General features: G+C 45.3%; 2 protein-coding genes across 2 annotated transcripts in view; both read left to right on the top strand.

Moving 5' to 3' along the window:
- Positions 1-14,175, top strand: part of GALNT10 (polypeptide N-acetylgalactosaminyltransferase 10) — an 82,339-nt gene extending 68,164 nt beyond the window's left edge. Inside the window, exons 8-12 of the mRNA XM_069028766.1 lie at positions 2,329-2,436; positions 4,195-4,416; positions 5,693-5,809; positions 7,554-7,703; positions 8,406-14,175. Coding sequence (XP_068884867.1) covers positions 2,329-2,436; positions 4,195-4,416; positions 5,693-5,809; positions 7,554-7,703; positions 8,406-8,573 — 765 coding nt within the window. The 3' untranslated portion in view covers positions 8,574-14,175. The remainder of the gene's footprint in view (positions 1-2,328; positions 2,437-4,194; positions 4,417-5,692; positions 5,810-7,553; positions 7,704-8,405) is intronic.
- A 3,412-nt stretch (positions 14,176-17,587) lies between these two features.
- SAP30L (SAP30 like) lies at positions 17,588-26,444 on the top strand. Its single transcript, XM_069028676.1, has 4 exons — positions 17,588-18,037; positions 19,814-19,936; positions 21,575-21,673; positions 23,619-26,444. The coding sequence occupies exons 1-4, from the start codon at positions 17,852-17,854 to the stop codon at positions 23,745-23,747; spliced, it is 537 nt and encodes a 178-aa protein (XP_068884777.1). The 5' UTR covers positions 17,588-17,851; the 3' UTR covers positions 23,748-26,444.

Below are 26,444 nucleotides of genomic sequence, written 5' to 3'. Positions count from 1 at the left end.
AAGTACCTTGAAAGGGTCACTGAGCTCTGCTAGTAGGGATTAGGAAGCTTTCCATTGCCTCCATTGCAGCATCGTTTGGAAATAAATATTTTAAAGCACGATCAGGAAAAGAGCAAGTCAAACTGATGTTAGGTTTTGCTCATTAAGCAACTGAGTTAAGTAGCTTTTCTGATCACATCATTGCATGTGTTCATGTAATGTTGTCTTTTATGCCTGGAGTCTTGTACCAGGCTGGAGCTCCTGGCCCACCAGTTCGGTCCAGCCTCCCCCTCCTGCTGCCTCTCCAGCGTAGGGCTCCATGGATCATTGCTGTCTGGTACCACTTCACCAGCTCTGCAGCACAAAGACAGCTCTCTCCTCTCCAGCTGTACTGACTGCAGGGCTCTGCTGCTCAGCTTACACAGGGACATCATGTTCCAGAGAAGTGTATTCATGGTGGTCTGCCTGAAAGCCTTTCCTTAGAGATGGGGCAGGTGAGGCATCCTGGGGGCAGGCAGCAAAGAAAACAGGCTGGTGTTTGCAGCCAGGCTTGTGTTACACTAAAATGCAGCTGGTGTGAACCCCTCAGGCTTCTTGCTGCAGGGTGCAGTGCAGGGTTGTGCAGGTTGTTGAGGAGTGTCTGTGCAACGGGGCTCTGGGCTTCTGCTGCTGCTCCTGCAGGTTTTTATGGTTCCCAGATCTGTTGCGGCTCTTGGAGCCTTACACAAACCTTTTCTGTCATAGAAACACAAACCATGGCCAGATCCTTGTTTTCTCAGCTTATCTGTTAATTTCCTAGCAGTGAAATCATGCTCTGGCCCTCTGCAGCCAAAAGCACAATCGCTGCAGAACAAGAAGCATTTCTAATTCCATAAGAAACTTCATAGAAGCTGAGTGCTAGTTTCTTTTTCATCTCTTCTGCACCAGCCTCTCAGGACACAGCAGGGACAAAAGGAATGAAATTCTGTAGAAGGAGTGTTTGTCAGCTTTCTTCTTGTCTCTCTCACCATAACGACATGTAATTAAGTACCTTGAACTTTAGAAGTTGCCTGCAAAAAATATTTCTCTAACTGAGAGCAACCAACCTCCATTAAGTTATACGCAGTCAGCAAATGACTGTAATTATTAGGGCCAGCAGACAGCTGAAACTCCAGAGGACTTCAGTGTCAGAGCTAATAATTATGCAGCAGCCTTGGCCAAATATTTCTCTTCCGAGCTAAGTATTTAATATTGTCGCTGTAGAATATTAATGGAATTGCCTGCTATGTGTGAAGCTGTTGGCTAAGCTCATTGTACAGTGAACTGTGGTGGCTCAAATTAGCCCCAGTGAACAGGGAGATCAAGAGCTCTGCACCAGCCTGCCCGAAATCCATGGCCTTCAGGGCACTCCCATGGGATCCGGGGACAAACGGAAAAGCAAAGGCAGTGCCTCGCTTCAGGAATTCAGAAAGTCATTTGTTTGGCATTCTAAAGGGTGCTTTTTCTTTAAGTATTGATTGAATATTTCTGTGAAGCACACAAATATTTCTTAAACTTAATGAAGTAGATTGGCTGGTTTAGAAAATGTCTCCTTTTGTTTCACTTCGACAAAATTACTACATCCATGCTATAAATAAAGAATAAAAGAAAGTTGTTGCAGAGTGCTGGCACAAAGTGAAATCTTCCCAGATGGGGAAGGAAGCTTTTGGGCCCAATCTAGACATTAACCAAGCATCAAGGTAGTCCTCTCCAACTAGGAGTCTGTTCTAGTGACTTCCTGAGGGCTTTTTAAAGCTATTTATGTGTTCACCAGGCAGAGATTTCCACTTAATTGTAAGGCTGCAAAAGCAATGAATGAATGTCAGCAATGAAACCATAAAAGAGCAGTGATAACCACGGGAAAAAGTAGCAGTTTCTTCTGATTTCTGGCACTTGAGCAGGCTCATGAATTCCCTGGAGCCTTGTGCATAACACATGACCACCTGTACTAGGGAGATGGCCTCCCTTTTACAGCCTCGTTACACAACCTACACCCCGGGTTTTTTATGGCAGCCCAGTTTAACTATTGTGGTTACTACTGCTGTAATAACATATATCAGTTTAAAGCAAGGTGTGTGCTGTTTTCTCAGTGCTCAGATTTTTTTCCCTGTTCTTTTCTGTATAGAAGGCTTGAGAGCACTTGTGCTAAATCAAGGCTTGCTGCATGGCTCTAAGCAGGTAGTTATAGGGTTTGGGACTAAGGCAAGGAGGGGAGGGGATTTGGGAAGAGTGTACTTTAATGTAAAAATCTGGGGTTTTTTTTTACTTGAAAGTCTTTTTCATTTTCCTTCATAAAGCCAAGACTGAATGTGTTTCTCTGCTGTTCCACAGGTATGGATGTGTGGAGGTCGCATGGAGGACATCCCTTGCTCTAGAGTTGGTCATATCTACAGGAAATACGTTCCATACAAGGTTCCCACAGGAGTCAGCCTGGCAAGAGTAAGTGGCAATGGCATTCCCCACAACAGTAGTCTGGCTGCAACGTGACCATGCTGTTGTCTACTCTCACCCCACAATGAGAGACAAATGTAGGGGGTTTTGTCTGTAATTTGCACTTGCACAGTTTTACAGTGGTGGATGTGTAGCACAAAGGGAAGAGAGCCCGGGGAGCTGCAGATGAGTGTGTGAACAGCTGCCATGCTCCTGATATCAGCCACTGCTGGGTGCTGGACACGGACTTTGTGATCAGGCGCTGGCTATAAAAACAAGATACGGCTTTATTTGTATAATACTTCAGTCATTTTATAGCTGTGCTCTCCAAGAGCAGCAGGCTTCTGCGTGGTGATTGGTTTTGGTGATTGAAAGACCTCTCAACTTCAAGCATTACAGACCACTGAATGGGCAAGCTGTAATTTTCCACAATGGAATGTTCGGTGCCATCTTATTTCTTAATCTAGTGTAGCCCAAAAAAGAAAGAGCTTTCACCTATCCTGCGCTGGGTTTCTCCAGCTAATTTTCCAATTGAGGAGGGATTGCATTGCCCTCTGGTGGGAGAAAAAAATCATAGTAGCAGGAAGGCTGCAAAACTAAAAACCTCAGAGAGATGCCCTGCTTTTCTGAAGTCTTACAGCTTGCTCAGTGTTACAGTGCTTCCCAGTTTAATAGCATCGCCCCAGTTATAGATTTGGATTTATTCCTCAGCCCAGCAATGACCTGTCAGAGCGACAGAGCACTCTCCTGTCTGTGCCATCTCCTCAGGAGGGAGCTGTATTTCTTTTGATTCAGTATTTGCCTCTTGTGTACTCCCCAGTGCTGGAAGGAAACAGCAGAGAGGTAGGAAAGGCTGTTTCTTAGCATCTAACAGACACTTTGAGGTAAACACCTGCTCCTGTTGTGTGGAGGCTGCATTTGGGGCAGGATCAGCCAACTGCTTACTCTTAGCTTCCTCATTTTTTTGGTAGTAAATGATCGCTGCTGGACTGAGCAGCTTCATGCAAGGAGTCACAACTGCACGTGGCACATTACTGACGGTCACCAAGAATGTGCCTGATGTTGCCAGAGAATAACCCAAGGTTCAGCACTCTCAAGGGTGCTGTGACAAGCAGGTTGTCTTGGGAGGGTGGTGTTTGTTGCTGTCTTGGAGTTGCACAGGGGATTAAGCTTTACAGTAATACATGAAATGTGCTGCTGCCACGAGGTAAAACCCTTTGCTTCTGTTCCAAAGGGTCATCACCTGAAAGCTCCCTATTCCTGAGGTATCTCAGAGTTTTACCCAAGAAAATGGAAAAAAAAGTGCTAAGAAAGAGTATTGTGAACTGAAGCTTTTCAGAAGGGAGTACTGCAAATCCCATTTCTAGATGGATATAAAAGATGCAATAAGAAGGATTTAAGAAAGCAGCTTTTTTTCAGAGACCTTTGAATGTCCAGTGGTATTTACCAGCATCATGTTCTGACTAGTTTCCTTACAGAAAAAAAGGGAAGAAAAACAACTTTTGATTAATATTGTTTTTCTTAGCCACAAGGAACTAGATATAATGGCCAAGTGCCAGGATTCTGTTTTGACCTCAACTGAAAATATCTTTCTAAAAGTCCCTTGGAACTAGAGAGTAATAAAAATAATCTGTGTCCTGAAGCTGGAGAGAAAGAGTGGATGTGAATGAAAATCCTTTCTGAGCAAAATCATGCGAGCTGCTCTGAATGCTAATGGTGGTTTGTGCAGTACTCTCAGGTGGTTTCCCCTCTCGTTCTCCCCCCCAGAACCTGAAGCGGGTGGCTGAGGTGTGGATGGATGAATATGCAGAGTACATTTACCAGCGCAGACCTGAGTACCGGCACCTCTCCGCGGGCGACGTCGCCGCTCAGAAGGAGCTTCGCAACAACCTCAACTGCAAAAGCTTCAAGTGGTTCATGAATGAGGTTGCCTGGGACTTGCCAAAGTTCTACCCACCAGTGGAGCCTCCAGCAGCTGCCTGGGGAGAGGCAAGTTCGTGCTCTGACATCTGCAGTGGGCAGACAGGCTGCAGTTTGGTTTTTTAAGGTTGCCCACGTGCCTCGGTTGCTGTGGGTAAGGTGCGAGCGAGTGTTTAAAGATCTGTTGATGTTTCAAAACCCAAAACTCCTCTACCATTGCATTGGCCTGATCAAAGCAGGCAGTTGGGCAGGCAGCTGCTTCTATTAGTGCACTGCTCCAACGAGAATAGAGACTTGGCTTGTTCTGCATGTTGTGTATTTAGCAGAAAGCAGAATGCGCCAGAGGGAGGACTAGGGAGAGGCAGCAGCTGAGCAATAGTGAAATCTTGTATTTCCAAAGGGCTTCACAACTGTGTTGAGCTACTCTTGTCCTTAGCTTTCCCATGTGAAAGGCAGGAAAACCATCTGTATTTTTGAAAGTCAGCTGTGTTCTGGGAAAAGAATCACCCCAGGAGTGAGGCTGTGAATTGTTACACACATCTCTCGTGGCTGAGTGTTTTGGGTCGCTTAAAGAATCACTGGCAAAGGCGTCAGCAAAAGCAGGTGTAATATAAAAGTGAAAGCATGACAAAGTTTATTGGTAAGGTTCATTCTACTACTTTCTAGAGGGTTAAAGCACACGGAGAAAAAGCAAGCTAAAATCTAAAATCAATCAATCTAAAATTGAAACCAACCAAAAATCACCTGTGTGAAGACTGGGGATGGAAAAGGGTAAGGACAAAAAAGAATAAGGGAGAACCTCTCATGCGGTTAAAAGGTTCAGAGTGGACCTCCTTACTAAACTTAGCTCTGAACTCAAATAGTTTAAGCCTAATGGTTTAACAGCACTTAAACTTAACAGCACTTAATGGATAACTTAACAATTTAGCAAAAGATTCATGTAGGATTTACTACAGCACAACAGTAACTCAGAAATCTAAAGTACTTAAGAATCGAGGAGAGTGACATTCATTGTACATTTGCTGTAGCATATTCACACTGGCACAGACCTAAGGGAGGATGTATAAGGTATAGACCTGTGAAAAATGGCACCACCGACAACCCAGCCCACAGTGGGCTCTGCAATCCTGTCACTGGTGGGTTTTGCTATGTGCTGGAGGTACAGCTGGCAGTGGGCCCCATTTTGAGTTCTGTACTTTCTTCCAGCTCTAAGCAGCCAGCTCAGACTCACAGTTAAGTGAGGAATCTTAAAACTAACTTCATACAAACACTGCGGCAATTTGAGACAATTTGAGCCTTCTTTCTGGTAGGAGCAGGAGACTCAGTGACTAATTTACTATTTCAGATACGCAATGTGGGAACTGGTCTGTGTGTGGATACTAAGCATGGAGCCCTGGGATCCCCACTGAGGCTGGAAAACTGCGTGAAGGACAGAGGAGAGGCAGCATGGAACAACGTGCAGGTAACAGTCTGATAAATCATCAGCCCCTAAATCTGGGGAGGGAGAGGTTCCAAGGACCAGTGTTTAAGGAAGGCCATTCAGAGCTGTCATGTACACCCCAAGGCTCACGTGCTGATTGTACTTAGGTACAGGATGTGGTTTCTGCTTGTGCCACAGGGGGGTCTGGAGCCTGGCAGACTGTGCAGAGCTTTTACCTCTGCTTTGAAGTTCTCAGAGAGAACAAAAGAAATGACAAGAAAACAGTGTGCCGAAACAATAAACCAGTAACAAGGCAGCTGTAATATGTAACAAAGTGAATATTAACTTCAAAGGTTGTGCTGAAAGAAGTGATAGAAGAGCATCATGCATATTAATGAACCTGCAGGAGCATTCAATAACTGTTCACTATCATCCTCCTGACAGGAGGCAAATGCATTATAAACACCCAACCATTGCTGGAGTGATGAAACCAGCCAGGTTATAGATTCACCCTCTCAACATATGAGGTGCCAGAAACGACAGCTTTATTGTAACAGAAGGGAGGAAAATATTAGTTTGTCTAAACTGTAGCAGCTGAGCTGAGAAAGGATCAAGAAAACAATGCCTCTATTACAGAGCCATGCATAACTCTTCAGGGAATGGCTTCAGTAGTAGGAGACAGAGGGTTGTTGCATATCAATTTGATGCGTGAAAAATAGAAACAAAACCAATTTACTCAGGCACAGTCCAAAACTAAGCCTCTGTTGTGTCAGGAGGATCTTGAAAATTAGTTTTGGCTTATGTTTAGGAAGAGAATGCAGTTTGAACTTCTGAGTAGCGTTGAGCCTAAATTATTGTGGTAATTTCTCTCTCAAGAGGGATTTAAAAGACAGCCAAGAACAAAGTAGTTTCTTTGTGCAAAAGTTTTTGGCCACACTGCTTCAAAGAGCAGCACCCTGATCATTACTTGCCTTTCTCACTGCCCCATGAGAGATCTCTGAGGAGAACCATTCCTCCAGCTGACTCCAAAGGAGCCTCCAGAACAGCCTTTTCCTTAGGGACTGAAAGGGAGGTGTGCTGGCTGGCAGTCCTGCAGAACCACATGGGCTAGTGCTGGCCACAGAGGACACTTTCGCTGAGGCACTGCATTGCCAGGCATGGGCTGTGCCCAGTTACTGAAGTTAAAACTCTTCCTCTGCTCTGTAAAGTCCCTCCTTCATTTCACCTGAGAGTGCTGAGTTCATTGCAGGATCAGTAGAAGGGAGCATCACGAAGCAATGCCCAAGTATTTGCACTGCCAGCACTCCTGTGGCCAGGGTGGGAAGCTGTGGCTCCTGGTCTCTAGTCCCAGAAGTGTGGGACAATTGCTCAAGGTGACTGCAGGCTGCCTGTGCAGACTCGGGTGTCCACTGCCAACGTTAACTCAGAGCTCCTGGAGCTCTCTGGCTTTTTTGCTGGCTGGGAAGGGCTGTAATTGGTCAGCTGTTCACTTAATCCTTGATGTATGTCTGCATTGCAGAGACATCCAGGGCTGTTCTAGTACCCAGGCTGACCAGCATGGCTGGCTGCAGCAGCACAGTCTCATTTCACATGCTGTGTGACAGCTGGTACAGAGTCCCCTGGTCAGCAGTCCCTGTCCTTAGGGGTGGGAAGAGTTTTTCCTCTAGAAGATACTGTCCTTTCCCTGAAGCTATCCCCACCCTGTGGGCACAGGGAACAGCATTCTGTTGGTGAAAGTATCGTGCCTGGGTACCAGCCATCCTGAGGGTGCTGTTTGTCCTGACAGGTATTCACCTTCAGCTGGAGAGAGGACATCCGTCCCGGCGATCCTCAGCACACCAAGAAGTTTTGTTTTGATGCCATTTCCCACAGCAGCCCTGTGACCCTCTATGACTGTCATGGAATGAAGGGGAACCAGCTTTGGAGATACCGAAAAGTGAGTCTGTGTGTGTGGGAGTATTCTCATCTAAGGTGTCAAATTGCCTGAGGCACTTACGTTTCCTGAAAATGTCACCACTCGTGTTTTATTCCTTCTTTTCGTGTAGCTGCAATAAGAGAATCTGCAGACAGCTGCTTGTTACTGTACCATTGATTAAAAAGAGGTGACTTCCCTGTTCCACTGGTTAGAAAGGTGATGACCCCAGGGCTCCTAAGCAGGATACTCTCTGTGCAGTGTCCCCACAGCTGGCAGAGAGGTGATGTGCAAAGAGGTATTCTGAGAGTTGGTTTGTTCTGAGCACTGCAATGTCCTGCCAAAGGCAGATAAGGATTTATTCATCCTCCCTACTAAGCAATGCTATTCCGAGCCACAGGTAAGTACATTCTTGTCTAAGTGCCCTGTCCTAGTCCTTCCAATCTGCTGGCACAGTGCCCCGGAGGGATGCAGCAGAATTTCAGCCTGGAGAGCCCGTGGCTTCCAGGTGTCTTCAGAGCTTCCCGGTGCAGGTGTGAGGATTGGGCTGGATTCTGTTGAAAGGGGTGGGAAGAGACCCAGACACTTGTCAGTCAGTTAAGTGTGGAACAGATACACCCAAGTGACACAATAGCTCGCCTTGGTTTTTAAGGCTTCTTTCTGATGGTTTTAAAACAACTTTTCTTCTCCATTTAAGCAACCTCACACCAAATTTCTCTCCTCCAGGACAAGACCCTCTACCACCCAGTCAGCAGCAGCTGTATGGACTGCAGTGAGAGTGATCGAAAGATCTTTATGAATAGCTGCAATCCTTCATCTCCAACACAGCAGTGGATATTTGAACACACAAACTCAACCATCTTGGAAAAATTTAACAGAAATCTTGATCTTTAAAAGACTGAGAAAATATATATATATATTTTACAATTATAGTTTTTACTGGGGAGGGTTACAAAAAAATTTTTTTAATACTTTTTTTTAAACACTTAATGAAGGTAAAAGGGAGAATCTCAGGAGAAGGTTAACTAGCGGGCCAATCTTTATTGTGAAGATGCTGCATCCTTCTCTTCTGGGGATGGTGGAATTTTAAAGACTTTGCCAGAGCCACTTCTGTGCTGAGACTGAACAGAAACTCTGTTTTTAGAGGAGTCTGAATGTGCTTCAAATGGCTTTTTTTTCTGCCTTTTTTGTTTTATTTCCCACTGGGGTCTGGTGTTAAATGATTTTGTTATCCAGGCCCCTTCAGGACTTTTTGTAGCTGCTATACCACACATAGAAGCATTCCCCCATAGGTGCTTTATCTTCCAAACTCCATATAAGTAAAATCTTGAAGACAAGATTTAAGCTTCCAATCAAAAAAAAAAAAAAAAAAAAAAAAAAAGCCTATTATTGTAAAATGAAATGCGTAATTTTTTGCCCTGAACCAAATATATTTCAAACAGGTTGAATATTATTACTTTCCAAATCATAGCTCTGATGAAGGAATGAGCTCTAGTGGAAGTGCAGCCAAGTGTTGGGAATATGGCTGTTGTTATTAGCCATGAGGAATCTGAGTTTCTGGTCCGTTCACTTTGCAGTCAGTTTGTCACTCACTGTTGAATCTTCAAGGTGAAAGATTAGCAGAGGGTTTTTAAATTATCACAGTTCTTACTGGTGAAGACTTTATGCTAAGAGCCTTTGGATATCAGTTTCCAAATTTGCCTCTTATAACCTTTTTAGCACAGACACCTCCAGGATTTCTCCTGTTAAATCTACTGCGTGAAGACAATTTCCATTCTTCCTTTAGAGGTTTGATGGCTAAGTTAATTTACACTTGGTGTGAGCAGATTAATTCAGGATAATTAAGTCAGGGCTGAGATTAGCATTGGTCTTTATCCATTTGTTCATCAGTCTGTAGTTTCTTGAGTCCTGTGGCCAGTAGTGTTCTAGCCCTGTGGAAATGTGCTGTTAATCTCTCCTCATTTCCCAGCACCCACAGCACTGCACAGTTTACTGTGACTGGAAATCTGTTTGCTTTAGCAGAGATGTGGGACTGATGGACCCATTTTACTGGTACCCTCTCCCTTGTGCAGTCAGTAAGCAGTGCAAGGTGTTACCCTTCTGGTTTGGCTGTCGGATCTGCCAGACAGTGAACCAGGATTGTCTCATCCCAGGAGCTGGAATGTACTAACACTAAAGAATGAATGGAGGACCATTGGTTCAAGTCTATCTGAGGCAAGTATTTTTTTAAAATCTGGTTTAAAATGAAGTTATTGCAAAAACAGATTTACTAGTTCCCCTGACTTAGTCTTGTACTGAAGGGAGCAGTGGCATTTTCTGGTAAAAGCTGTGAATGATGATGCAGTGAATCTCGTGCACAGATGCTGTGTACATTAGTAAACAGGATTCCTTTGCCAGGAATTGCCCAGCTCCTTGGTTTGTCTGACTGCCTGTGGAGGGGTGTTCCAAGAGTAGCATGCAGCCAGTTCTGGGGTGAAGGGGATAGGACCCCTCTGGGATGCCTGATGAGCATGATTAGTAGACTGCCCCACCTCAGAGGGGCAGGGAAGCTCTGCTCTGGGATGTATCTCATGTGAAGGCAAGGAGATGCTTCCCTGGTGTCCCAAAACAAGCAGGATGGCTCCCTCTGCGGATCTCCAGAAGCAAGAAGCCCTTTTGTTGCCAGCTGTAGGGTCGTGTCCCATGTTTCAGATGTGTTTGAGGCCATGCAGAGCTGTACCTGGTAGCTGGGAGCAAACAAGGACACAGCTGTCTGCCCCTCAAACTCTCCAGTCTGATGTATTGAGTAGGAGGCTCAGAATCATTTCCACCTCTCTCATCCACACAGCTGAGTCCATGTCTTACCTTTTCTGCCAACTTAGCTGGTCCATGCAGTCATGGAGAACAGGGAACATGGACACTGCATTGCAGCTGGGACCAGGTTTCCAAAATATGTTGGTGTTTAATATTTTGAGAGTGAAGAAAGAAAAAAAAAAAAGCCCTAAACTTCCCTTGTGACAGTTCTGCAGCAGTATTGGATGGAATGAGACCAGCATAAAGCAGAGTTGACATCTTATGTTCTCAGTTACTACAGTAAGTCTGTCATTAGGATCCCTCCTCATTTCTGTGGGAGACAGAGTCACCTTCCAGCACTTTGTGTCTGACTGCTGCTTTCCTTAAGTTATTAATGCTCTCATTAGCCGAGTAGTGCTGACTGTGGAGCCACTAGATGGCCTGACTAGATGTCTTTATGAATGTTTTAATGCCTGTGGAACAAGAAGCTGTTTGTTCATGAACAATGCTAGTTTTTTATAACTGGGACACAATCAGCATATTCTATAAATGGACTGTAGGTTGTTCTGCTTGCAGGTTGCAGCTTTGTGTGTCTTAGTTTTCTAAGGAGAGGATTAGCTTCTGTTTCTAAAATGCATGGCTTGCTTTGTACTTGGGCTCACCTTGTGAAGGGAGCCCTCGCTTGGCTGGCTGGATTCTTGCTTCAGAGAGAGCTGCAGTAATGAACAGGTCTTTTACCACTTGGTGATCTTAATTTGGAGAGAAAGGTCAGCTCTTACCAGCTTGCACCAAAAGATTAGGCAATAGTTGAGGCAATTCCTGTTTGACAACCCACCACCAGTACACAGAAACTGGAGCTTTAGTGTGAGTGGTTGTACCGGGTCCATCTCAGTGTGGTTGACCTGTTTTCTGAAAGTTTGGCATCTGAGTGTGGTTAAGAGCCTCACAAATTCTGCACACTTCCAAGTAGCTCACTGGGCTTTGAGCTATTAATTATTTGCATCAGTTATACTTTTCAGTATAGAGGCTTTGTTGACTAAGGCAAAGACTTAATATAGCAAACCATCCACTGATTGAGAAATATAAGCTGTATTTCATCATCTGCATCTTTAACTGAGCCTTTGCTGGGCAATCTGGTTAATTATTCCAATTACTTTTGGTTATTTGTAAGCAAAATTGCTAAAGCATAAATACATAATCAAATCTTCACATCTGCATGCAAGTCAAGACTGCAGATTAAATACCAGTGATTATCTAATGCCAAATACACGTTTTCATATTTTTCCCCCAGAAGTATTGAAACACCCTTCTCTTCGTGGCTGCATAAGTTTTGTTGCTTTTAAGGATCAGAATCCCAGACAGCAGGGTGTGTTTTATGTTGCCTAACAATACTTTGATTTGCTCTTGAAGCTGTTGTTGATCTATACTGGTGCTAATCTCTAAGGCCTACAGACAGTAAATAGGTTTGGGGCTCTCGTGTGCAAGGTGTCTTTTCTCATACGTAGAAAATTAACTTTCTTTTTCAAACCACAACAGAACGTGTGAGCCTTCCTGAAAGGGGAATACAGCATCATTAAAATAAAGATGTGCCTTTTTAAATGTAAATGTACAGCAAATGCTTAAACTTGAACCATTTCCTAGTGCCTTGCTGGACAAGAGAGGAGAGGGGAAGGGGTTGGGGTTGGGGGATAAGGATATAAGAGAAAGCTTGGCTCCTGCAATGTTTGTGTGTGGGGTTTTTTTTAAATGTCTCATTTAAAAATATGTGTGAACGACAGTAATTCAGAAGCTCTTGGGTTCCACCTCTGTTAAATCGATATCGTTAATGACTCTGTGGAGGTTTGTCACTCCTAATAGGACGACTTGGAAAGGTTGGCAGCTTCCTCCTAGTGCACTCTAACAGCTGAAGCTGTACTGGAGGATGTCTTGGTTAGCTGCTGGATGTTTCACCTCATGGAAGGCTCATGATTTCACTGGCATGCGGGATCCTGCATTTTATTTTCTAAGTATGCAAATCACAATTAGTCCCAAAAGCATATAAACTCTGTAGCAGAAGTGTCTTTCAGAAGAAGTTGATGCCTTCCATCACTGGGACTTTTTCAAGAGTGTGTTAAAATCTCTAATACAGAAGTAGCAAGAAAGCAATTTCTCGGCCTAACTTTCCTCGTGGTTGGTTTTACAGCAGGCTGTGCACAGGGCTTTGCTTTCCTTTACTGGAGCGTTCCACTCAGCAAACTTTCCTTTTCCCTGCTGCACTGAGATCAGTGACCTGAGAGTCAAACAGGCACCACCAGCATTTCAGGAGCACGGTGCTCTGGGGCTGCTGCAGGGCTGTGACAGCAGCTCTGCTGCCTCGCGTCACCCACGGGAGAGATCTCCTAATAGTCATATTGGGCAGTCATGGAACTGCCAGGTGAAAAGGGAGAAGATTTTTATTTTAAATTGTCTTTCAAGATACAGACAGGGAGTTGAATTGATTGGAGAGAACAGCCAGCCTCTGGCAGTCAGCCTGTCACGCTTGCAGTCGAAAGAGCCCTGGTAAAGCCATGTGTGAAACAGCCCCAGCAATGCACGAGTACCTTGCATCCCACATCCACTCCTAGCAGCTGGGGCTCATGGATACACTGGGTGGTTTCACAGGATACATAGCAGAGGGCAGCTGGCTTGTGAGTCAGGAGCTCTGGGTCCTGCTCCCAGGCTACCATGGCCTTGACCTTAAGCAAGGAAAGTCTGTGTGCTGCAATTCCCAGCTTGTGTAGGATTTAAGTGCTTTATTTTCTGACCTAGTGAGTGTTGAGTCCAGATTTTAAAACAAGCTGCAAAATCCTCACCTGGTTCGAGTGGAGAGAGATGCAGTGGGTGGAGAATGGGAAATGAGATCTGAAATTGCCATCAGCATTCAACACAGACTTGTCAATTCATTTCATATTCCTCATTAACCAGTCAGATTGATTTAGTCACATTATAAATTTGAAGTGTAACCAAAATAAGCTCACCTCCTGCTCTGATTGCTACTTTGTAGTGCCATGCTTTACCTTGGAGAATCTGTATGGAACTAGGCAATGATAGGTCATGGAAACCCTAATAAAAAGCCTGTGTCCGTTTTTGACTCTGCTTCTGCTAGCTGAGTATACTCCTTAATTGAGTGCATTTGAGCTTTCTTGATGCTTCTGTATGACCCAAAAGGCTTCAGTGATTCCAGCAGTTGTGAGTGATTTGGGAGTTTTATATAAAGCCACTGGATCTATGTGGTCTTAAATATACTAGTTCAACTCGAGGAAAAAAAGTCTTAATCCCAGGTAGTGAGCAAACAAATGTGAACTTCAACCACAAAACAAGATAAAAACTGATCGAGCTAACAGCGTGAAACCTTAGCCCTTATGATAACAGCAACAAATAGCTTTAGCCTCTAGGGTGGAGAAGGGAATTGGTTTCAAAATGCATTCTCTAGGATCTCGGTGATTAGGTCTAAGTTTGTCTGTACCTTGTACTGCATGCATTTTCTCTGTAAAACTGGATGGTGCCTCTTGAATCAGTGTGTATTTATTTTGTGCGTATTAGGACCAACAGCCTAAAATCTGGGGGTGGTAAAGGACTTGTAGCACTTTAATGTAGTAGCTTTCATAAATTGGGAATCATTGATAGAATGCCTAGTGTTTTTAAAGTTGAATGGACTTCCTTTTATAATATATTTAAAATAAATTTTTAATGTGTTTTCTGAAAACTGTGTACGCAGACGTGACTGTCCCTACCTGTTTTGCTCCAGTGATTGATTTCTCTTCTGAGAATAAGCTCAGCTGCCCTGGTGTGGTGTTTGCCCAGCACAGGTTTCCTGTCACTCCATGCCCAGTGGTGCAATCCTGAAGGAACCACAGCTGTAGTGGACGATTGGTGCCCAGGTGGGACATCCCTGGGGGACAGCAGCCATGGACTGTCCTTGGTAGGCCACACTGGGAAGCACAGAGGAACAGAGAAAACCCAGCTGTGACTCTTCTTTCTCTACCTGCCTTGGAAGCAACTGCTGGGAGATGCATCCCACACTTTGGTTTGCAGGGGAGGGTTTCAACAGCTCATGGCCTTGTTTGTGTTCTGATCTCCATGTGGGGAGAGCAGGCTCAGCCCAAGACAACAGAAGTGTATCAGCATTGCTCATGTTCCCACTAGGACCCTCAGTGCTTCCTGCTGTCACCACTTCATTTCTTCAGTGGCCTTCTCAATATTCCTTTTTACTTAGCTCCATTGGGTGAAAAGCAGTGGGGGAAAAAAAATGGATGGGAGACAAACAATGAAATGTGTGAAAACCTGTGTGTGGGAAAACAAGGCTTTCTGGGGGGACCAGCAAGGCATGATCCCCAGGGAAGACTGTGCTGTGATTCTTGGCCACAGGAACATTGCCCAGGGTAAGTACGTGCCAAAAGTTGTGACAGTTTAAGCATTTTAGCAGGTTCAATGTGTGCCACCCCAGAAAAGTGCTGAGGAGAGTGGGAGTCTGGGGGAAGGTGCCAAAGCTGTGTTTTCACTGGCCCCCCCCAAAGGTACTGAGAAAGGAAATGGTCTGATTTCTGATTATGAAAAGTGTAAAAAAAACCTTCTTCCCAGGACATCTCCAGCAGCACAGACAGAAGAGAAGTATTTCTGGCCCAAGCCCCCCAAATGGCTCCATTAAAACAGTAAGTTCCAGATGACAGCTACACCACAGACTTACCTTTAGAGGGTAGTTGTTGTGGGTGAGATTTACAGGCCTGCACAGGTTCCCCTAATTTGATTAGAGGCTGACTGGGATGGCCAGGCTATTACTGCTTCAGAGGCACTAAAGCTGCCTGGCTACTGATGGGTTTATGAAACATTGTTTCTCACTTCATTGCAGCTCCCACAAAGAATTATTGGATCACGTTAGTGATAGATACCTAATAAAGAATGTCTCTATGAGGCAGTTTATTTTGCAGCAAGCTTGTTCCCGGCTAGCAGACTGTGAAATCTGGAGGTTCCCATGAGGATAAATATGCTGAAATAAAGTGCAATTATAAAAACATCTCCATGCACTTTTTTTTATTTAGAAAGACTGAAAAAAAGGTGTCATCATGTTAGCCTGAGCAGGAGGTAATTAACATTGAATTAGCAAATAGACGGTGACAAAAGCTGGGTTTTTCCTTCTAGTGAGCTTTGCAGAAGGACTTAAAACGTTTTTATCTGCAGGGATGAGAGGTCGCAGCCCAAGATGAAATACAATCTGATGGTCAGTACCAACCTGTTCTGGCACTTCTGGTGCCTGTTTCTTCCCAAAATACAGTCAGGGAGCACCTGCACAATTACCTCCTCAAGGGGACAGGAAGAAGTTCTGCTTGTTAGGCTCATGTTCCCTTTTATCTCCTTGCTTGCTGTTACTATCATTTGTCCCTACAGTCTGTGGTTTTGGCTTCCTGAGTGTCAAGATAATCCTTCTGCAAGATTTCCTCAGCCAGCCATTTGATTTTTATTGGTAATGTTAAGATAAAGCCAGAAAGCTTGTTATCAGCAGCTCTGAGATCTCTGTCAGCCTCTTGGTGTTTTCCCTTTCCCCAAAACAAGGGAGTATCTGTATGGCTTTGCCAGGAGGGTATTACTTCAGGCAAGCAGATCCCAAGCAGTTTGGCCTGGGGCTTTTATAAGTCGTAGTGTTTTGCTTTTTAAAATCTCTTTGCTCTTTGCTCACTGCTTGTTTGGTCTGTGGGTAAAGTCATTTGTTTCCACCAGCTTCCCGTGAGAACGGCCGGCTCCAGGGAGCGTGTCCCCAGGAGGGTGCACTGTGGTTCTGCGCCGGTCACATGCACAAACAGAAATTACTAATTGCCTGAGGGCACCCGCAGTAAAAGCCAAGACAAGAGGCAGAGCTGTTGAGGAGTATTAAGTCTCTGCCCTGCAGATTTATTCTGAGGCTTGTTTGGTATGGTAAGGAATGCTTGGAAAATACAGATTTTTGCTTTTCTCAGTCGTCTTGTGCAGAGCAGGCAGAATTCGTTGTCAGTGTTACTGTGGAGCAGCCTGAGCTGATGACCAAAGGCTTTTAGGAGTCTCTTTCTTGCGAAGGTATTTCGTGTGATTCAGCACAGTTCACCCATTGCTCACGCACATTGTTCCATGTGCAGGATTTCAGGCTTTGAAGTCATTCTAGTCTATAGAACCTTTCTTCTCTGTGCAGAAAGTCTTTTCTTCGGGAAGATGAAATCCTTTTCCTTTTAGAGCTGCTCAGGGACCTCTCACAACAGCATTTGCTATCTGGTAGTACAGAAGTCACAGCATTTCCAGAAGTTACATCTTTTCTTCACAGATCAGTAGGAATTTCATTCTTACCCCACCCCCTACTTTGCCTCCTCCTTTTTTCTCCCCTTTTCTTATTTTTTGGGGAGCTTTGGGGGTTTGGGTTGGTTTTTTTTTGTTGTTTTGTGGGGTTCCTTTGGAGTTTTATTTTTTACCTGAAGATGAAAGAAATGCGAAGCTTAAACTCTCATTGCTTTGAGAAACAGTTCTTCAGGTCCCATCTTTTCACTATCCGTGCCTTGTGATTGGGGGGGAGGGAGGGGGAATAATCAAAAGGAAATCTTGTTATTTCTTATACCATAAAAACAATTACATTTCAGCCAGAACTCCTGCCTAGGTGACGACCCAAGAACAGGCATTTGTGGCTGTGCCGACGCGAGTTTTGTACGAGGGCCGGGTGGGAGCCGCAGCTTCAGCTCTGTCACGGGTTCAGCTCTGTCACAGGAGCGGTGCCGGTGCGGCTGCGGGCGGCTGGAGGAACCCGCGGTCCCGTGGCTGCATGCGGGTGTCCCGTGCGCGTCTCGGGAGCAGAGGTAGCCCGAAGGCCGGCGGGGCAGGGACGCCTCCCGCTTCCTCCGGGAGATCCCAGCCCAGCACCTGCAGAGCAGCGCAGGGAGAGGCCGGGTGCCCTCAGGGTCCGGGCGGACGGGGGGGCCGAGCCGCCGCTCCCTCCGCGCGCCCCTCACGGCGACCTTCCGGCTGCGGGGGCCGGGCGGCGGCGGCGGACGGGCAGCTCCTCCGGCCAATCGGCGCTCGGAGCGGCGCGGGGCGCCCCGCCCCTTCAGCCGCGCGGCCCAATCAGAGCCGCGCCTCCGGGCCGGGGGGCGGGACTTCCGCGGCCGGGGAGGCGGTTTTGTGTGTGCGAGCGCTGCGCGGTCCCGGCTCCCCGCGGGCGGCGGCGCTTGGGGGGCCCGGCCCGGCCCGACCCCGCGGGCAGCGCTGAGCGGCGGCGGCGGAGGGGGGTCCCCTCTCCTGCCGTAGTGGGGGGCCCCCGCGGGGGCGGCGGGGTCCCCCCGAGGGCGCGGTAGTGACGGCGGCTCGTCCCCCGGTTGGTCCCCCGGTTGTCGGCTCCCCGCGCGGGGTGAGGGGCGGGCAGGTGGGCGATGAATGGGTTCAGCACCGAGGAGGACAGCCGGGATGGGCCGCCCGCCGCCCCCTTTTACGGCCAGAGCTGCTGCCTCATCGACGACGGGGACCGCTGCGTGCGCCCCGCCGGCAACGCGTCCTTCAGCAAGAGGATCCAGAAGAGCATCTCGCAGAAGAAGCTGAAGCTGGACATCGACAAAAGTGTGAGTGCGGCCTCGGCCTGGGCTGCCGGGCGCTGCCGAGCCCTCCGGAGGGGCGGCCGGGCCGGCCCCAGCCGCCACCGCACTGCGGTGCCTCCGGGGAGACGCGGATCCGCCCGGCGAGTTGAGCTCCCGGGCGGCCGGGGGGGCTCGCGTTGGCCGTGCGGGCTGCGGGGCTGCGTGCGGCACACACGGTGCCTCCGGACCGCGTTTCCCCATCCTCAGCTTCACAGCTCTCGGGAAGGGAAGGACGTGCTTGGGTGGACGCGGCTGTTCCCCGGGTGGGTAGCCGGCTTTTCCCTATGGCACTGACCGTCTGCTGGGGCATAATGAAGCTAAAGCACTAAAACCCCGTGTTTGGGAGGCAGGTGGTGTGCAGGGAAGCAAAGGAGGGAGCTGTCAGTGCTTCCGAGGCAGGAGTGCTGTTCCCATTGCGGTTTCGGGTTGGAAAGGCTGGTGCTGTCAGGTGAAAACAGCGCTGTGGTTGCTGCTTCAGTCAGGCGGCTCTGACGTTACTTCTTTAATTGGTAGGAATTGGTGTTGTAGTGAAGCAGGTTAAAAGCCGAGCTGGTAGCGAGATGTGCTGCCTCTTCAGCGGGGCTTATTCGCACACAGAACAGCCCGGTTTGCTGCTTAATGACATTAAGTGACAGCTGTCAGCTCGAGATAGAGACGGGTTATTTACCCAGCAGACAAATAGGCAGAGCAGAGCAGACCGTCAAGATCACAGAAGGAATTTCACAGAAGTGATTCAGTTAACGGAATTCAGCTCTGCACGCTTTTCTTACCTGATCTTTAAAGATCAAAATCACTAAAAACAAAGCAAAAAAAAAAAAAAAGGTGAAGTTTTGAGTCAGTCTGTTTGGCAGCTCCCCCAGTTGGTTGAGTCCCTTTTGCACAGCCGAAATGCATCGTGTCACGGGAAGAGAGTGACTCAATTTGAAACATATTCTTAAAAAATAGAGTATTTCTCCCGGTTGTAGTCCTCAGCAGATTTGTCTAGTGGCGTAGTAATTTCTTGCATTTTGGAAATGAGTCTTTGTTGACAGATGCCAGGCTTTAGAAACAAAAAGGGGAGATCAGACTAATGAAGTCAGAACAAAGGGAAAGTGTAAAGCCGGCTGCGTGGAGTGATTTTGGATGTAGGGTGCATGTGTTCTCTGAAGATATTTTTGCCTTACAGATAGCAAATAATTTTGATCTTTTGAGGTCCTTTGTTTTGCTAATTCTAGTGAGATAATATTTGTTAAAAGGGAGGTGCCGTGGCTGAACAAGCAAATAGGAAAGAGGCTATTCTGCGTTTGGTTTATTTCTTTTAATTGAGGTGAGCAGCCCAACTTGTATTTGGTCAAGGTTTTTAAACACTTGAGTTAGTAATCCTCCGTGCTATTCAAGCCAGAAAATTCGCAATAGTGGAATAGAATAATTTTTTTTTTGTAGTTACCTGCTAGTAAGTCCTGAAATAAATGCACTTCCTCCAGACAAGCACCCATTTTTTTTCCTGACATATGATTGCAGCCATAAAAAAGAAATATATTATCTGCAGAGGTTCAAGTTCAGCTGGAGCTTGAGTTCTTTGTTTTCTTTGCCTTTAGTCTTTGTAAGATAAGTTATTTCTAAATAAAGAGTGTGATACCAGACCTGGGGTTTAAGATTAGAAATTCCTCGATGTCAGTCAGTCACGCCAGTCTTGAGGGATGCGTTTGACACTGGTGTCTAAGTGGTTGCTGTTTCACAGTATCTGTTTTGATTGCTTTTTTCACCACTTCTGGTTCTTAGGTGAGACATCTGTATATTTGTGATTTTCACAAGAACTTCATTCAAAGTGTTCGGAACAAAAGGAAGAGGAAGACAAGCGATGATGGAGGTGACTCTCCCGAGCACGACACGGATGTTCCGGAGGTTCGTGGGCTGCTTTGCCAGTTCTTAGCATGTTGAAGTTTTACTTGGATGCTCTCATACCTCAGAAAATATTTATATCTTAAATTGCAAGGCCACCGAAGCTGCTGTGGAGTTACTTTCACTTTCCAGGAAGAGTTTTTTCTAACGTGTGGTGTCCTGATTTTCTTCCTCATTCCTGTATGAGTTGTTTGCCCCTGTAAAGTTTTCTATAAAAAGAGGTGTGATAAGGTAACTGCACAGCTTCGTGTATGTACAGTTAAAACTGTATTTGATACTAATTTTTTTAAGGACAAAAATAAGTTATTTTTGGTGGTGTCTGATGCCCCATCATAATTCTTTGTTACCTAACATGCATCATTTTGCAAAGACACTACAGAATTCAATAGGTCACTCTCTTTGATTGGGTATTTGATATCTGGGGATATTGAGCTGCTCCAGATATTTGCATATATGGTATTTTTTAGCACTATTTAAAACTACCTTTGAATAGTTTGTAACACATTTTTATTTTCAGGAGATAGGCCTGGGGGAAGTTTTCTGTGATAGAGAACTCTAGAATAATCCTTTCTCTGTGCCGTTGCGGGCTGCACTTGCTTCAGTGATGTTTCTGGTACTGTTGACATGGCAAAAGTTGTGCAGAGGTGGTGTTGGGAGAAGCAGAGCATGGCCACGTCAGCAGAGCCCTCTGCTGGAAATGCCAACCCTATTGGCAAAAAGCCTTTAATTTCTGAAAGGAAAAAAAAAAAAGCCACCAAGAGTCATTTGCCAGCAAAGCTGTGCCTTGGTGCAAAGCTTGTGCACACACCTCCTGTGTGGAGGTGTTGAAAGAGTAGCAAGTTTTTGGTATTGAGTTTTTTTTAAGATAACCTGACCTTTTGTTATCACTGTTCATGTTTCCGTTCTACAAGGTTCTTCCTCAAAACTTTCCTGTTCAAGCTTTGCAGTAGTTGCCAGGGTGATTGCTGAAGACCCAGTTGGCATCTAAAAATGTTGGTGCTGTAGAGCACACAGAATATTTGGTGGCTGAAATCTGAGGGATGCACGTCACCCAGCTGAACAGGGAACTCTGCACGGTGTCAGTTTTAATGTCATTTTCCTCTCCCTTTTCAGCAGAGATTCCTTTTGTCTTTGAAACTTGGCATTTCTCACGTGATCTTCATCTTCCCTGCTGTAACCTTGCCACCACCCCCTTTGCTTTTAAGCTGTGCACTTCCTATTTAAGTATTTGAATTTCATTTCATCTCTCTACTCTGTTTTATGTCACAAGCCATTTGTTCAGTGCCTGCTAAATTGTTATTTCATGTGTGAGCTTTTTAAACCTTGTGGGAACAAAAGGTTCCCCTTTGCTTGGCGGTTGCAGAGGTGTAATTGAGAGCAGAAATTGGCCAGCAATTCTGTTGACAGCATGTGAACCAGAACAAAATTTTCTATTTCCCTGAGGCTATTTTGGTCCTTTAGCATTAACAAATACAAAATATACTTAGGTTTGTCAGTAAGACAAGCAGGTGTGGTTCTGAATGCAAGCAAGGAGAAGTCCTGTTGAGGAAGAAGTAGTTATTTTTAGATATTTTTAGATAAAATAACTACTCATAGAAGCTAAAGGTAGTGCTCATGCCCTCTTCTCTTCCTCACTTCCAGGTTGACTTGTTCCAGCTCCAGGTGAACACCCTGCGACGTTACAAAAGACATTATAAGTTGCAGACTAGGCCTGGACTCAACAAGGCTCAGCTTGCAGAGGTAAGTGACGACAGCGGTGGGTGTTATCTCTGTTACGAGAAAACTTCTTATCTCCCCTGTTGAAGTGCACGTTTTGTGGACACTCACACCTGTGTGACTCACTGGTACAGACCAAGTGCTCTCTGAAAGGTTTCAGGGAATGATGCCAGCAGAAAGCTGCCTGCTTGCTTTCACCTGGGACAGGATTGGAAGGCATGGACACTGGCTCTTGAAAGCCTGTTTTAGTTACTTGATTGTCTCTGCTTCCTTCTCATAGTCAAAATCAGTGCCCTTTAGGGAGCAGAAACAGGACCCAGTTTTCTGTGGCCTGGAGGTTATCTGGGGGTGGCTGCTCAGCTGAAACTCAGACTTAACCCACAAATAGTCTCTTTAAGTGCTTCTGTTAGTTTTTCTTTCTAACAGGCACTTGAACTCATTGGAATTGCTTATTATTAAAGGTGGCATCGCTGACCATCAATTCACATTCTTTATTTCCCTCCCTTGTCCTGATGATTCTGTATTTTAAAAGGCTTTTTTCGTAAGGGCCTCTGCTGCTTTCTGACCATATGGGCTCCTTGTTCAGAAAGAACTCTCTGTATCTCTCTGTTACTTGGGTGAGTTGTGCTTGCTGTGCTTCTGCTCTGCTCTCTTTCCTGACTTGATCTGAAGGCATACTGGGGGAAAAATCTTCTCTAAACTTGAAAAAACTGTAGTAGTTACTGATTAGTAGTGAGGTTGATTTTTTAAGTTGTGGCTTTCACAACTGTCTGCCTAAAACTGCCTGGTTTGCTTTTACTTTTGCTTTAAAGAACAAAAACCTGACAGACCAAAAAAGTCAGCAAGACACTGTCTGTCTTTCTTTCAAAGTCAACCAAGGAGTGAATGTACAGAATATAGAGAATGTGCAGTGTAGGGCATGTAGGAGTAAGTTAAACGAAGCAGGATGGGGTTGTTCCTCATTAGCAGTCGTGATTTGTCATTTCTAACTAATCAGTTCGTAGTCTGTCTGCTACCTCCTGCCATGAAGGACTGCCTGCTTAAGGAATTTGCCATGAAGGTACCCAAGAGGAAAGAAAAGATCAATTACTGTGCAGGTGGAAAATAAAGGGAGCCTAACTTAAAGTTGTCACACACTTCCCAGATTTCCTGTGAAGCCTTAGCAGCTTTGACTCTGTGCTGGATCCTCATCCAGCTCCCATGCTTGAATCACTGCTGGCTGAGGCTCTTGCACTCCTCATGCTATCCCACTATAAGGAAAACTCAAGCATCCTTAAATCTCCTTGGAGTTACTTATTGCTCAACCTGCATCAAAATCCCACTCTGGATCTGTGTTGGGTATCAAAAAAGAGCCTCTTCCATGTGAGAAGCAGATCTTGTCCAGCTCCAACATGTTTTTTGTATTCACTTTCTGAGGAAAAAGTAGCTAATGTTTCAGGCCTTATGCTATTGTCAGAGAGGGATAGCCCTATCCAAACCCTAACCCTCCCATTTCAAATTCCCTGATGTTCCTTTTAGTGAAAACTTAAGAGTCCAAAGGAAATAATTCTGGATAAAACTTGGCTACACCTGTTTCACACAGCAAAGTGCTGCAGTGTTTCTGACACTGTCCTTTAAAACAGAGGTGCAGGGAAAACTTGCTTGCCAAATAATCTCAGCACAAAATGTCGCTGAGGAGAAGCTGTGCTGCTTTGGCAGGAGGACACTCTGGCTTCCAAATTCCTCTTGTAGGTTGGCTGCAAATCCTGCTGACATAGCAAGGCTCTGCTATGTTCATACACACATTCCAGCTGTAAAGAGAGAGGGAGGTAAATGAGGACTGACAGTTGGAATTGGTGCATGTTTCACTCAAAGGATAATGCACTCAGTGGCCATAAAATTGCTTTTGGAAAGTGAAGAGAAACCCTGTTCTGAGTATTTACAGTTTTTAATTCCAGCATTTCTGTCTCTTTACTTGTTGTTCTTCTAGACTGTCAGTCGTCATTTCAGGAATATTCCAGTGAATGAGAAGGAGACACTTGCATATTTCATCTACATGGTGAAGAACAACAAGAGCAGGCTGGACCAGAAATCAGAAGGCAGCAAGCAACTAGATTGAAGATTAACAAGGCTTGGAATAAGAGGGATCTTGAAAGAACATGTGGTATTGTGCATTTTAGGTATATAAAAACTGTTAAAGTATATTGTAAATTTTTTTTTTAAATGCAGTGTCTGGATGACATAAAAAAATATAGACATTCTTATGAGGAGTATTTGAAAACATGTGCCCAGCATGTTTCCGAAGACTTCTTCCCCTCATTTCAAAGTCATATTGGAATAAAGAAATGAGGATAATGGGGAAACCAAATAAACCTGTAGAACTGTGGAGTTTGTCAACTTGGTGTTTTAAACCATTTCTGGAAATCTACATCTCAGTGCAATTCAGATCCCAGATGGAATTTTTTTCACTGAGTTCAGGCTGCATCACAAACCACCATGCAGTTTGTCTTGGTACAGGACCGGAAGAGCAGCAGAGATAAAATTCATTATCGAGGTGCATGGGTCAGAAGTTTGTCTGAAGCTTGCTGCTCACCAACACATGCTCTGTCTTGCCTTGAGTCAGTGCTTCAAGTCCCAAACTTCTACAAATGCTCCAGCTCACCAGATCTACTCCAGTGAACGCTACTTGACCAATATGAAATTGATGTATTTTTTTTGCCATTTTTACCTCCTGACCCCATCCAACACAGATGCCAACCAACTCTCTGCAGTCTCTTTTTCTAATCTCTTTTATTTAAGAACTCACTAATTAAATTTTATGTAAGCGTTTAAAAACTTATGCATTTCTCTGAATGTGGTATTTAGGCCAATGCAACCTATTTGCTGGGTCTGATCATGTTGGTAGAAGTGCTTGTTTAATAGATTTATGTATATTTCAGTGATGGCAGGTGAAACAATGGCTTGAGACATCAGCCTCTTAATTTCTGTGTCAGGTCAGTATCGGTCACAAGTGATGTGAATTTTATGCTGAAGCTTTAGCAGGTGTCACAAAACTGCTGTGTGCATTCAGGGGCTCTGTTTAGTATAAAGCAGATTTATGGGTGAGACACCATAACCAGGGCAGTGATCTGACTGGAGCATTTCATGATACATTTCATCTCCCTTTGCAGTGGGCAAGAAGCATCAAAGCATTTGCCTTTCATGAACATTACATGTGCTTTCATGAGAGCTGTGTGGGTGAGGGTGGCACACTGGTTGCTCCCTACTTGGGCACTGTAGGAGGAGATCACCCTGATTTTATTTAAAGCCAAGGTGTCCTTACAGATAATACAGTGGTTTTTTTGGCAAAAGGAGCTTATAAAAGTGTTGGTTGTGACTGACTGTTCTCCAGTGACCTCAAATTCTCTTCAGGGGATCTCATGATGTAAAGCACTGCTCTGTTTCTTCGCTGTCCTGACCAGTGTCTGCATTCTGGGACAAGATGCCAAGACTCCACTTAGAGAGGATATTCTTAACAAGCCTTAAGCAACGAAATGAACAGTAGAAAACTTCGGCTAGCATTTTGTAAATGACAGGTTTTATTATTTCAAAACTGGATGAAGCTTTGTTGAAGAGCTAAACACACTGGTCATGGTCCCAGCTTAGTACTGCATCGTGTTTTGTAAGGCATGAAGGGTTCACTTAGTGAAGCTCTTGTTGAAGCTCTCCCAGGGTCTCTTTAAAATTCAAGTCACAATTTAAAGCAAGTCATTCACATCACTCTGAATTGTTTGCTAATACTCCAAAAACATGTTCAACAAACTTCAACATGTCTTAAGTCCTGTGTCATAGGCAGAAATACTCCGTTATGGTACACGTCCCATTTGTGACGTCTGGGGAGTGTGATTGTTTCAGCATTCCTTGTTCTATTCCTTGTTTGATGGATTTTTAGAACATCAGACAAGAGAGAGGTTCAAGGAATGAGGAGAGGATGTCTTGTGTCGGTATTTCACGAATGTTTAAAAATTTCCTAATTGTGCTGGTTCTTTCCTTGTTGAAAGGGTGGAGTAACTCCCACATCAGTCAACATGATCTGGCTTCTCTCATTCAGGACAGATGGTTAGAAGGGTATGTTCTCTGACTGCATGCAAAGTGCTCATGTAGTCAGAGGATGTTACCAAGGGAAAATGAGTTTCAGAGTTGAGAAGGTTATGCCTCATAGTGATTCTTCCCCTGTACTGGGCAGTGGTGAGGCCACACCTCGAGTGCTGTGTTCAGTTCTGGTCCCCTTAATTCAGGAAGGACCAGCAGGTCCAGAGCAGGGAAACAAAGCTGGTGAAGGATCTGGAGCACAGGTCCTGTGAGGAATGGCTGAGGGAGCTGGGATTGTTCAGGCTAGAGAAGAGGAGGTTCAGGGGGCACCTTCTCACTCTCTGTAACTCCCTTGAGAGGAGGGTGGAGCCAGGTGGGGGTTGGCCTCTTCTCCCAGGCAACCAGCAACAGGACAAGGGGAAATGGCCTCAAGCTGCACCAGGAAGGTTTAGGTTGGACATTTGGAGGAATTTCTTCACAGAAGGGGTGATTGAATATGGGAATGGGCTGCCCAGGGAGGTGGTGGAGTCACTGTCCCTGGAGGTGTTCAAGAAAAGACTGGATGTGGCACTTGGTGCCATGGTCTAATTGACACGGTGGTGTTTGGTCATAGGTTGGACTCGATGATCTCAGAGGTCTTTTCCAACCTAATTGATTCTGTGATTCTGTGATTCTAGACCAAAACTGTAAAAACGTAGTTTGTTTGGGATTTACTTTCTTTGTGGTTGTATTTTATTTTGTTTTA

Source organism: Aphelocoma coerulescens, chromosome 13, assembly GCF_041296385.1.
Source record: "Aphelocoma coerulescens isolate FSJ_1873_10779 chromosome 13, UR_Acoe_1.0, whole genome shotgun sequence".
Lineage (NCBI taxonomy): Eukaryota > Metazoa > Chordata > Aves > Passeriformes > Corvidae > Aphelocoma > Aphelocoma coerulescens.
Note: the sequence above shows the minus strand (reverse complement) of the source record. Positions and strands in the feature narration are given on the sequence as shown.